This window comes from Coloeus monedula, assembly GCF_965178545.1.
Source record: "Coloeus monedula genome assembly, chromosome: 2".
NCBI lineage: Eukaryota > Metazoa > Chordata > Aves > Passeriformes > Corvidae > Coloeus > Coloeus monedula.
Genome location: NC_138782.1, coordinates 25514883 through 25527465, shown reverse-complemented (window position 1 = coordinate 25527465; position 12583 = coordinate 25514883). Strand labels below are relative to the sequence as shown.

General features: G+C 39.2%; 1 protein-coding gene across 1 annotated transcript in view; it reads right to left on the bottom strand.

The window, feature by feature from the left end:
* The window catches only part of LPGAT1 (lysophosphatidylglycerol acyltransferase 1), a 61207-nt gene that overhangs the window by 27634 nt on the left and 20990 nt on the right, over positions 1-12583 (bottom strand). The window contains exons 4-5 of the mRNA XM_082303089.1: positions 6021-6139; positions 850-945 (exon numbers count right to left, since the gene is read on the bottom strand). Coding sequence (XP_082159215.1) covers positions 850-945; positions 6021-6139 — 215 coding nt within the window. The remainder of the gene's footprint in view (positions 1-849; positions 946-6020; positions 6140-12583) is intronic.

Sequence of the window (12583 nt, the reverse complement as noted above, 5' to 3'; positions counted from 1 at the left end):
TGAGGCTGTCTAACTATGCCTCCAGTGTTAGCGAGAAATCTCACTTTAGTCGTGTTCTGCTGTGATTAAGCATTTCTTTACTTCATTCTGAGTAAATTATCTTCTTCTCTGCAATGTGAAAATTCATTATTTCTCTCTGGCTCTCCACACATTTTATGTCCAGGCAAAGAAACGAGGAGAGGAACGAAACATGTATGGTGGATATTGCAGTTCATGCTTTTCATTGGCCTCCTGAGTTTCTACTTTGAGGGTGCAGCTTGACCAACAGCCATCAAACAACAAAAAACCCTACCCAAACTGCATGAAATAATCTGAGGGTCTCACTCATTAGTATTTCAGATGCTGAGCTCAACATTCCTTCCTAACGCTCAAATAATAATTAACCTTCAAGAATCAATTCATTCCTATTTGCATAGGTCCATCACCACTTTACACTGATCCACTACTATGTCACCATCAAAAGGGATGGTCCTGCCTTTCCTAATTTGGAACTTTGACAGCCACAACAGCGACCTAACCAGACAGACTCTCTGCATGGCTTCAAGGTCACTAAGGAAAGATGAGAAGTGTGCTCAGAAACAGCGACAAAAAGGACTGCCCATGTATTTTGCTTGTACACCTCCATCAGGCTCCCATCACAACTGGATTTCATAAGCATTTGTGCTGTGCAAATAATAAAATTAGCTTGGAAAATTAAGCTTTTTCCGAACAAAGACCTCCCAAATATACACTTTACAGCATAGTTATTTCATCGTGCAAACCAACCAGGAGATGAGAAGTAAGTCCTGTAACACCACAATGTTCCAAATATAAGGATAAATCAAAGCACTATTATGTGTTTCCATTTACCTGTCTTATAAAGAAGTCTCCATGGATTAGAGACACAATGCCAAAGTTTGTATACTTAAAAATATGATCCATCAGCCACATCATCTGACGGACAACCTGAAAAGTAAAAATAAATTAAAAGAGTGAGTGAATATCAGGTGCAGAGAATTATGAATATCCTGGTCACATTCTTGTCACTCTCACAACAGCAATAAAACTAGCAAATACATAGAATAAGGTCCTTTACGCCCCAAAACATAAAGCAGCACAGGTGCCATGTTTCTCCCTCAAGAGCAGGATTAAATAGCTGCCTTTTTGTAATGTAATATACAGTTCTATAATATTAGCTGTGGCAGAGCAGCCACATGTATCCTTGAGAATTTAATTAAACCCTGCTGCTTGTCCCAGGCAAGCAGCACAGTGGGAAGGCAAAAACAGAGGTTGAGCCAATTGATTCACTTGACCATCACTTCTTACAGGACAGTGAAGGCAGACAGTTTACCTGTTCAGTCCTTCGAGATTTAAAATAGGAGACTTACTCCCAACTAAGTAAGTAAGAGAAGGGAAAAGCTTATTTTCTCACAAGGTCTTTTTCCTCTATCACTTCTACATGTAGTTTTTGAGAGGGGTAGGAAGTGGGTCTCCAAAACTGGAAAATCCAGTGTCCCTTACATGCTCCCAATCTTAGGCTAGTCTACCTTTTCTCTTCCCTGTGTTATGAGGCCACATCAAGACTGATTCAAGCTCAGTGAAATTGAAGTCATGTAACACAGTACTCTTCTATTTACCACTATCAAAAAAGAATATGAAAGACTGTGACATTTCTCTGGTGGTCAGATGATCATTCAAGCACCTTCTGCTTTGCATCTTTCTCACGTATTTTGAGGCAAAGACAAAAAAGAGCAGCCTAAGAAATAAAGATGACATGCTAGTATCCCTTCCTGTCTGCCAATGGTATTCCTTACTAGATGCTACACATCCGAAGGACCAAAGGCACACTATGTATTTGTCAGTGACAAAAGAAAAATTAGTTCCTAGATACAATTCCTTACTGGAGACTAACATTGGTGAAATTGTTTATCCTACAGCTATCTCCAGGCCTATGTTAAATAAAAATGAGGATCTTAAAGCAAAATTCTTCTCTGCAGACATTAACATTCTTTCCATTTCAGTAAATTAAAAAGCTTTATGGAGGAAAAAACATGAAGGAAAAGGTGTGCCCTAAGGACAGGAGTTTAAAAAAGCATCACTGAGAGGTGTTACTGCTCTCCAAGGCACTACAATGAGCTCATGCCCACGCATCACCCAAAGGTGACAGGCTGGTGTAGGGAACCACATCCTTTGATAAAAACACCACCAAAATTTCACTAATGATGATTTAGCCTGCAGCAGTACTCAGGCCTGCCAGTGTTCATCTACTACTTTGGCACTTTGACATCTGCTGTTCTATTATATCAAGCAGAAGCTGAACCAACATAATCTTATTTTACTGGAGGAGACAAGCAAGCTTAATACTCTGCTTTGCTGGAAAGAAAACGTGTCTTTCGAGGAGTCAGCACTGGTTCCAGATGTTCTATGGCAATCGTGGATGAGGAACTCCTGCCCAGCAACACTAGTGCTTCTCCCCTACCATACCACATGTTACTGTCCTTTTCTTTAGATGATGGTAGGTTTATCCTGCAGGGTGATCACTGCTCTTCAGAGTCTGAAGTCCATCTCACCTTGTTTTAGGTGACACAGGGCTTCTAACTAGCATCCCTGGGCTCCCTCAGTCTTTCCTGAGAAGGAGTGATGAGATTTTGTCAAAGGTAAGTGTGACATGCAAATTATAACTAAGACACACACAGGTTGCTGTGTGTGGGCTACAAAGAGACAAACTTCAGAGTTCAGTGATCATAAATCTATCTGCAAGCCCAGGCAATGGTAGGAAGTACAAAGAGAAAGTATTTTAATGTATGGATTAATATATACACACACTAACATATCAAATCAAAAAGCAGTTCAAAGAATAGGACACAGTTATTTTGTTTGCAATCAAAAGGCAAACGAGATTAATGGATAATCATTTTATTCTGCTACCAAGGGCAGAGTAGAGGACACTGCAAAATTTTGTTGATAACTCTTCTATTTAGTGACTCCTTTATTTGGTATCCTCAGGAATGAAACGACACTTATGAGATGAGCCTCTTATCACTTGCATTTGAAGGAGGTTTAAACAAAGACACTCAGAAGTGTTTTGAACACAAATTCATAGTTGTTAATGGATTCAAAGAAATTTTGGATGCCACTTCAGGTCCTTTTTCCTTCGTGCTTCGTGGTTAACTAAGTTCAGAAGCTAGAAAAAGCTTTTACCAACTATATAAAAAATAATCTAGGTGCCTCCTATTACACAGGCCCATTTTCATTTCAGTCTACACAGATTTCACAACGCAACCTGGATAGACTGACTTTCATCTTTCAAGTGTCTCTAACTTAACAATGAAACACGTCTTCAAATCTGCAAGCTGCACTTTTGTCTCCACTGCACCCTTCCTGGCACTGCTTTCTGTTCCAAATCAGAAAAAAACCCCACATTTATCAGTCCTAATCCAGTCAGAAAGCAGTAATAGCAGCAATTTAACCTACTTCTTTTTGTGAAACACATAACCTTCAATATTTATGAAACCACAACTTAGTGAATTTTTTTAACACTTCCTTTCACAAAGAAATTGGAGCAATTTCTCAAACTTTTTAAAAAGTGTAATTAGGTCTCTTCTGGTTCACCTGAAACTTTGCTGTTTGGCTTATATTATTGTATAATGTATTAATCAAACAATGCCAATCCAGTCCTAAAATTCTAATTTTCAGCTAACATTCCACTTTTCTAGTAAGAGATCATTTTTTTCTTATTCATGTAAGTTAATCTAAAAAACCAGAAATATCTCAGCACATGTATTTTATCTTACTGCTTGGTGAGATTCGATTTACTTAAAACAGACAGGCTACACCATCACTGGTATGTAAGTATTTATAGAATGCTAGAAAAAAATACCATGATGGTTCCTGACATGACCCTTGGGAAATACTGTCAAGTTGCAAAACTGTCTCATGAGTTTACCTCACTATACAGAAAAACCCAGAACTTTAAATTGAATGATCCTGGTGTCTTAAATGAACATTTCTTTTTTTTAAAAGCAGCATTAAGTGCTTGCAGATTACATCTGGTTTTGGTCTGTACTGGCTGGCAAAAGCAAGCAAAAGACATTTGGGACTGGCACAGGATTAACCCTCCTTAACAAAAAAAAATCATTATTGAAAATCACTATTTTGCTGACAGATGAGTATCAAGCTTGTGAAGGACTCCATGTTAAGTTTACACTGGATTTAAGGAAAGCTGACTAATTTAAGCATTTGCATACTGTATAATGATTATTTCTGGACAGGTAGGTTTATTTTTTTTCCTCCAATACTTTCACAGTCACTCTAAGTAATGACAAGTCTCTTATCTTTAGAAATATGAAGCATGCTATTTAAAAGCACCTGATTCAGCAAGTTCTAGCAAGGATAAACTGTCCTGATCTTCTTCATTATTTTCAGCCACTTGTACTACTCCTGCTGTATTTTAAGCATGTATTGAAGCTCACATTGTTTTATTTCTTTATTAGCTGAAAACAAAGCCAATTAGGCTCTGGACATGCACACTGCAAGAGCAATTACCACAACTACTTAAGGGAAAAAATAGTGATTTTAAGGATGTTCTGCTTTTCTGAAAACATGCAAACCTAGTAATTTCTGTGGTGAAGACTGTGATCTCAATGCCTTCCTCCATTTTTAGCATCTCCTACAGTCACTGAAACTTACTCTGTCTTGACTGAAACTTTCAAACTATGGGGTCAAATGGATAAATATTATTTAGATTTATATATATATATATACTAGTGATCATGATCATTTACCATACATATCAACAGGACTACACCCTCACAGCCATATCTTTATCACAAGATTGTCCTATGCACTATTTTGATGAAGGGAATCGAAGAGTTTATTCTCTCATTCTACTCCTTTGCATACAGCACAGAACACCATATAGATCCAATTCCCTCAATTCCAAAAGAAACAAAAGCAATTAAAAGTACTTTTAAAACAATCTGCTCTAGGCTAGAGTAGAAAGAAAGAAAGGAAGGAGTCTGCTGCATCTTGAATGGCATTTTCATACTTTGTGAAGTTGGGTTGTTTGAAAGGGTTTTTTTATTGTTTTTTCTTAAACAGCTCTGCTGTCATAAGAAAGATCTAGAAAACTTTCTACAAAATGGTACATCACTGATGAAGGTAAGTGTATACTTAACTATATTAATTTGCACTAAGAAAAACAGTGCTAGTTAAAAATTGTGCAGATGCAACAAAAAGCTCTTCTTGTTTCCTTGTTTCTTCACCAGATGATGATGAAGGAAGGCAACACTAAAACACTTCAAGAAAGAAGACAACACTAAGACACATGCAGCTGATGCATTTTTTCAGCTTGACAGGTATGCTTCCCACTCTTTGTAGCCTAATCTTGCACACATCCCCTTCTACCTAATTTGTATATAAATATGATCTCCTGTTTAGATTCTATACTCTGGTGTTCACTCCTTAGATATGAATTTTCTGAACAGTAATGCATGAAACAATTAACCTTAGTTACACTTCTCACCAAGAAATGCTTAAGGGTTTGTGAAATAAGAGCTCATGCAATTTTGACCTTTGCTAGGTAGCTTAACTTTGGCATGCCCTCACTCCTACCAAAATCCCATCCACGGCGTGCTCTAACTTTGAGAAAAATTCCATGCTGGAATAAAGTCATAACCAAGAAGCCAAACCTGTGTTGGTCTGAGCAAAGTTGGCATGAGTTGCACAAGGGCATGAGGTGAGAGGAAGGAGTCAAGTCCATGATTACATGCAAGGAGATCTGCTTCCCTCTGCGTTAACCTCAACTGGATGCACAGCAACTCAGCCCACATCTGACCTTCTCCAAAGACAACATTCAGGGTCTGTACCTGCTCCAAGCTACTGGCTGTCACGTTGGACCAAATCCAAACAAAAACCTCCCTAGGGAGATGATCTGGTGGGTTAACACCCCAAAGTGAGCCATTAGGGCCACACATGGATGAGAGCAGCCCCGAGGGAACACGGCACACACAGCAGCACCCCACGCCCCGGCTGTAGCCTACCGTGCCTTTATCCTGAAGGCACATCATCAGAGTGCAGACGTCACCCGTCGCTTGGTGGTTCACCAGCACCATGGCTTCATCTTCTGACACTGCTTTAACGTCATCACCCCATTCCACTACTATTAAAAAAAAAACCCAAAAAGGTAAATTAAACAGTGAGCACAGAGAAATCTTTCTATCAACAGAACAAAACGACCCCACACCCAAACTATTATCATAAAGAAACCTACATGCTACATGTCAATTTAAATTGGTACATAGCATAAGGCAGGAATATTAGCAGGACCGTTTTTCCAAGCAGGGGGTATCCAGCTTAGTTCTAAATTGCATGCACAGAATAAGAACAAAACAAAAATACTCTACCAGAACATGTACACAGAGATTGATCTCTTTGTGTCATTACACCATTTCTATATTTAGGGTCTGAAAATTACATAAGCTTTTTGACCCAGCTTTCATATTCATCTATCTCACCCCACTAGATTAAAAAGAAAATGATATTGTCAACCGTGGGTTTTTCTAGCTGGGTTTGTTTGAGGTTTTTTAAACCTAGCAAATTTTTTTCATTTCTACACTCACTATTATTATTCTACTCCAGTAAAAGCAAAACAAAAAGATCTGTATTTGGATCATTAGGTTTAAAATGCTACGTTAAACAAGCTCATTCATTCAAATCTAAACAAGTTAGCTATAGGCAAGAAAGTGGGTTCAGAAAATGCTGCTCAGATGACAGAAACTATTAGTCACTCTTTTGCAGACCAGAGACCAGATGCTCCAGCAGCAAGAATGATGTCAGAAGGAAGATACAGTTAGTTGCTTATCATCCAGCATTTACACTATCAAAACCATGCTGAGATAAGGAAGAGGGGTTAAAATTGGTAATTCCATCATCACCAAGTAACTACGTGGAGAAAGAGAATACTGCCTCCCAAAGAACCCAGGATGGAAAACTAGGAAATGTGTGCTGTAAATTAAAGACCAGGCTGTGTCTAATGCTGCTATTGGGATAAAGAGTCTGTCTTTCTTCAATGAAAGGGATGGACACTGCAGTGCAGGGTAAAGGGAAAGGATGGACAGGCAGAGGACCTCTATTAGTTCCAAAAGAAAAATAAGAGGCATTGCCTGTGCATGTAGGACATAACTATTTTTCTGTGTTTGTTCAGTACCTTAAGTGGTTCTTACTGGCTATTATTTTCAGTTCTGACAACAAAGGAAGTATTTCACCTGGACTACTGACTCTTTTGTACTGTTAGCAGTTCTTTAGGCAGTGAAAAACTCTCAGAACAGGACAATTTTTTTACTACTATCTGTCTTTTAATAGATGGTTTAACTGATGCAAAGGTAATAGCCTACACACTGAAGACAAGAAGCAATAACCCATGCATAGCTTCCCTGTCCTTGAAGTAAGCAATTAGCATCACACTTTTGAAAACTGCCACTTTATTACTTTCTAACAGCTCCCAAATTAGTTCTGAATTGAGACTTGAACACAAAGTAAAAAAATAAAATGCTGTATTTGCTCACAAGTAGATAAAATCAGACTAGAGATATGAAGGTGAAGAGGACTATTCATTCCATAATGTTCAATCTCTTTTCCTTTCCCTGGGAAAGCTAAGCAGAGATCTCTTCTTATTCTTCCCACCATGAACTTGGAAGATCCCCTTTATCCCTCCTCCTCATTATGTGCAAATTCCCTCTAATGTCCTCTCTAACCCCATGGAAGTTGGAAAATGCTTGGCCATGGCAGTCATAGTTGACCGTGCACCTTCCTTATCAAGTATTTCACGTATCTCACTATGGCAGTAACCCACAGAGCAGGAAACCAAGATGAAATGAGAATTGTTTTAAAGGGAAATGAATCAACCACGTACTGACTTCGAAATTATTACTTCAGTGTTTCTATTAAGCAGCCAATATACAAAAGCCAGAGAAAATAAACACATTCCTTTACTATAGATATTTCCCTGGAACATGGCAATTAAATAATAATAATTTAAACCGTAGAACAGTTTTGAAGAAACTCTTCAAAAATGATTCAGAGATCTAACTTTACATTGGCTCATGACTGGAAAATACAAGCTGCGAGAAGCAGCACACAAGTGAGAACAACAAAAGAGGAGAACTTAGGAAGCTTAATTTGCTATAAAAAAGTACACTTTTAACATACTAGGTAACAACTAATATCTGACTTTGAAACTTTCAGATAGGCCCCAGTCAAAGAAATACAGGGAAAAAAGCTTCTCTGGTTGCCTATTTTACCCACTGCTGTTGAATACAAGAGGGTATAAAACAAACAAACAGCTTACAATGCACTAACACGTTTCAGCTGAGAAGTAAGAAAAAGGTGGGCTCTGTGATCCCACTCCAAATGTAAGGTGAAGAAATCTGAAGTTCGATTTAATTCAACTGGTTTACTCAATTCATTTTACCTACCAACCAGCCAGGCTAACAGCTCAACTTGTGCCACTCAGCTGACAGGTAGTGGGTTATTAAATCCCAGGGTATCAGCTAGCCTTCCTCTAGCTTCTTTCCCCTCTGTCATTCCTCCTCAAGGCAAGCAGGCTGTCTCTTGTGCTTAATAACGCTTTATGGTCAATTGATTGACCTGATTATCAAGGAGAAAAGAATCACTTTGTGCAAGTCCTTCACAGAGCTTTTCTAGATTGAAAAGAGAACAGCAAACCACGGGAGTGCAGAGAAAAACTACTGCCATTACTACAGTTTTTTAAAGAAGAATAAAACAAATCCTCAGGTCTCTTAAAATTATAAGTTCACAGTGTCCCTTTAAATTCAGTGGCGGGGATAAACGCTTGTCTTCAATTTTCTCCCCACACTGCAATTTTCCAAAGAAGAACATTTGGCTTTAAGAAATAGTTGCACTGTTATAATCCTCCACTGCAGTTGGAAACACTGAAATCAAAACCTCAGCTGCATGGCAGCAGAACCAACAACACTGCTTTGCTCCACTGTAAGAAGACAGAAAACAGCTCAAAGACAAGTATTTGTCATTCAGAGGCCTGAGATCCTGCAAACATTCCTCCACAGCTTCTTTCTATTGTCAGAGCACATTTTACAAGGACACCAGTTCTGTGTCTACAGCCTGACAAAAGTTAGATTTCTGCAAATGCAGTTTAACATAGTAAAATAACACAAAGTGAGAAAAGAGCAGGAATCATTTTAATGTGGCAAGACAGATGTGACTTAGCTTCACAAGACTTCACTTGTGACTTTGGGTTGTGAACAAAAGGCCTCTCCAGGAAAGGATGAAGACAAATTTACTTGCAATTACATGAACCCTAAGACAGAAATATTTATTCCTCTCTCATAACAAGAAGTCCAAGATGTAGAACATCAAGAAAATATTTCATCTAATGAGCTGCAGACATAGCTTTTTAGGAGCTAATCTTTGCAGAGCTTAAAGAAGAAAACAGAAGTAATAAAGTTTTTTCCATATTTTTACTGAACTATTACTAGCTGTTAAGAGTTCTCAGAACACTTGGCTACTTTGCAATCATGTCTTTAATGTAACCATGTGCATGCAAGTGATGCTATGAATAAATATTCAAGCACTTTAATTACAGTATGGCACTAGGCTGAGCAAAGTACTACTAACCTAACTAAAAATTCAGTAATTTATTTTAGAGTTTTGAATATACCTGGAAGAATGGCAGTCTACTGATCTGTGCAACTGTCCAGCCACTAATATGAACAACTTCATTTTACATACTGTATTTTAAAACCTTAAAAATGGTCTGAAATTTTCACCATCTCTTCTTTGTTACAGTCAGAAGTTTCACTACAGTGTGTGCCCTAAGAATTGGCATAGATCTTTTTGGCATCATAACAACTTAAGTCCTAATTTATTCTTTCAAAAGGCACTGAGTTTTAAAAGACTGACTTTTTATGGCAAGGTCTGGGAAGTGACCTTAAGCATTCTAATCACAAATATTGAAACACATATCACCTAAAGTTACAGTATATGTAATTGATTTGGATATCCACTTTATTTGCTAATTAGACTTGAGTCTACACGATATTCACAACTTTCTCTAGAAACTGGGAGAAGTTAAGAACTTGCAGTCCAGAACTTTCCACAAGATCACAGTATGGGTCAGGTTGGAAGGCACCACAGCGGCTCATCGGGTCCAACCTTCCTGCTCAGGCAGGGTCATCCGAGAGCACGTGGCACAGGATTGCACCCTGACAGTTCTGCAATATCTCCAGTGAGAGAGACTCCACAACCTCTTTGGTCACCCACACAGTAAAGAAGCTCTTCCTCATGTTCAGGTGGAACTTCCTGTGCATCAGTTTCTGCCCATTGTCCTTGTACTGTTGCTTGACACCACTGGGCAGAGCCTGGTCCATCTTCCGACATCTCCCTTCAGATACCTAAACAGATTGATGAGGCTCCCTCTCAGTCACCTCTCTCATTCTTTCCTCCTAAGAAAGATGCTCCATCATCTCTGTAGCCCCTCACTGGAGCAGCTCCAGTAGCTCCATGTCTTTTTTGTACTGAGGAGCCCAGACCTGGACACAGCACTCCAGATGTGGCCTCACTAGAGCAGAACTGAGGGGCAGGATGACCTCCCTCAACCTGCTGCCAATGCTCTTCCTAACGCACCCCAGGACACCGTTGGCTTTCTTGGCACAAGGGCACTGCTGGCTCAGGAACAGCTTGTTGTCCACCAGGACCTCCAGGTCCCTCTCTGCAGAGCTGCTTTCCACCTCCCAGACTGCTGCTGGTGCATGGGGTTCTTCCTCCCCAGGTGCAGGACCCTGCCTTTTTAGAGCCATCTGTAGCTTATTTTCCCTTCTGATCACTTGCAATCACTTGCATCCATGCCAAAAGACTGGCAACTCTTGGAACTGAACAGAACCACCTTTAGTCGATCGCTTGGAAACCTTCAGCAGCAAATAAAGAGCATTACTGAGGAACAGCCTTCCTCAAAAGCCACCCTGCTTTCTAGCAGAAAGAATGTTATTGTTAGGTATTCAGCAGTGACTAACGCCTGACAACCAAGTTTCTATGCTTTAAGCATTTCCCCTCTTACTTAAGCATTTATGTCTGGCAAGTTGCAATCCTGCTTTACTGTTATTCACAAATGACTTGTCAAAGCACGTTTCAGCTGGAGTAGCCATGTAGAGTTGTTCAACTCATTTGTCTCTCCTTTATAGATGGGATTCTTTGATAGCAGGCATTACAAAATCCCAGAAGTGACGCCAGAGGTTAAATACTATTTAGATGTTTTTCACCCTTCACAAAAAGGTTAAAGGTATTTATCTCCGGGAATTGGTTGCCTACAGTGAAAAAAAAGGAAAACAAACAATGGACTAAGCTAATTACCACACAGTTAGTCTTTTACATTTATTAAGAATGTATTTTAGGGTCAGAATGTATTCCAAAACACCTACATAAAATCAGACATGTACTACTGGAAAAACAGCTCTTCCTATCCCACCCATTCCTTCCAAAATTCCTACTGCCAAGGAAGACCTCATGTCTTGCTTTTAATAACACACAAGATGTACAGATGATGAATAAAAATAGAGCACAGAAAAGGAGGTAAAAAACACACGTACAATATCACATCTCATTAAACATGGCTTTGCTTAACATACTATCCTTTTTCTATTAAAGAATGTACCCTTCCTAACAAAAGTATTGTTGATTTCAATACGTATCTTTAGGTTGTAAACATGTCGTTTCAAACCAGATTTTGATAACAAAAAGAACATCCTTTACAAGTAACTCAATTCAGAATTTTATGATGATGACAGGAAAAACCTGCCAGTGCAGGTCTGTTTATTTCCATTAAGAAAAACTGACAATAGAAAATTCAGAGTAGGAGCAGCAGCTGGGGAAGGGAAGGCTGCAAATAAAGGGAGGTTGTTCCTGCAATACATTTTAATAAACCCAGGTTGGGCTTAAGATGTCCCAGTCACGACCTTCGTTTTTCTGCAACAAACCATTCTGCACACCTCTACACTTCACTGTAGGACACAATACAAATTTTCTTTTTGCCTTCAGTTCTTCTTAGCTTCCATCCTCTCCTTCTGCAGTTCAAAGTCAGATCTGCTTTGTGGACAAGAGCACTTTAGCAGTCACAACATTTATTCCCTAAGTCAACCCACCCTCTTACTTCAATTAACCAACAGTCAGAAGTGTTAAAAACAGGAGACAATTACTACAGAGATGCCCTGGCTCTGTCACCTTCCTAACCAACCCAGGAGCCATGTTTTACCTAAAGCACAGCAGTTCCTTTTGGAAACAGGCTCTAGCAATGACTGCTTTTGAAGACTGACTTAATTTTCCTTGAGTGCACATTCAAGACCTCATGGGTACAGTTTACTTGAGTTCTATAATTCACTGGCACAAGAGATGATACCTGTGGCTGAAAAGAGGGCTCCTTTTACCCATATGTGAATGAGAATGAATAATCAGCAAAACCTTAGCTCACCTTCAAGGAAGCAAACTTCTGCCCGACATAAGTACTGGCAATACCATTTCAAGAGCATCAGCACTTCGCAGTTGTACCAGGCAAGCAGTTTATATGATGAGAAAA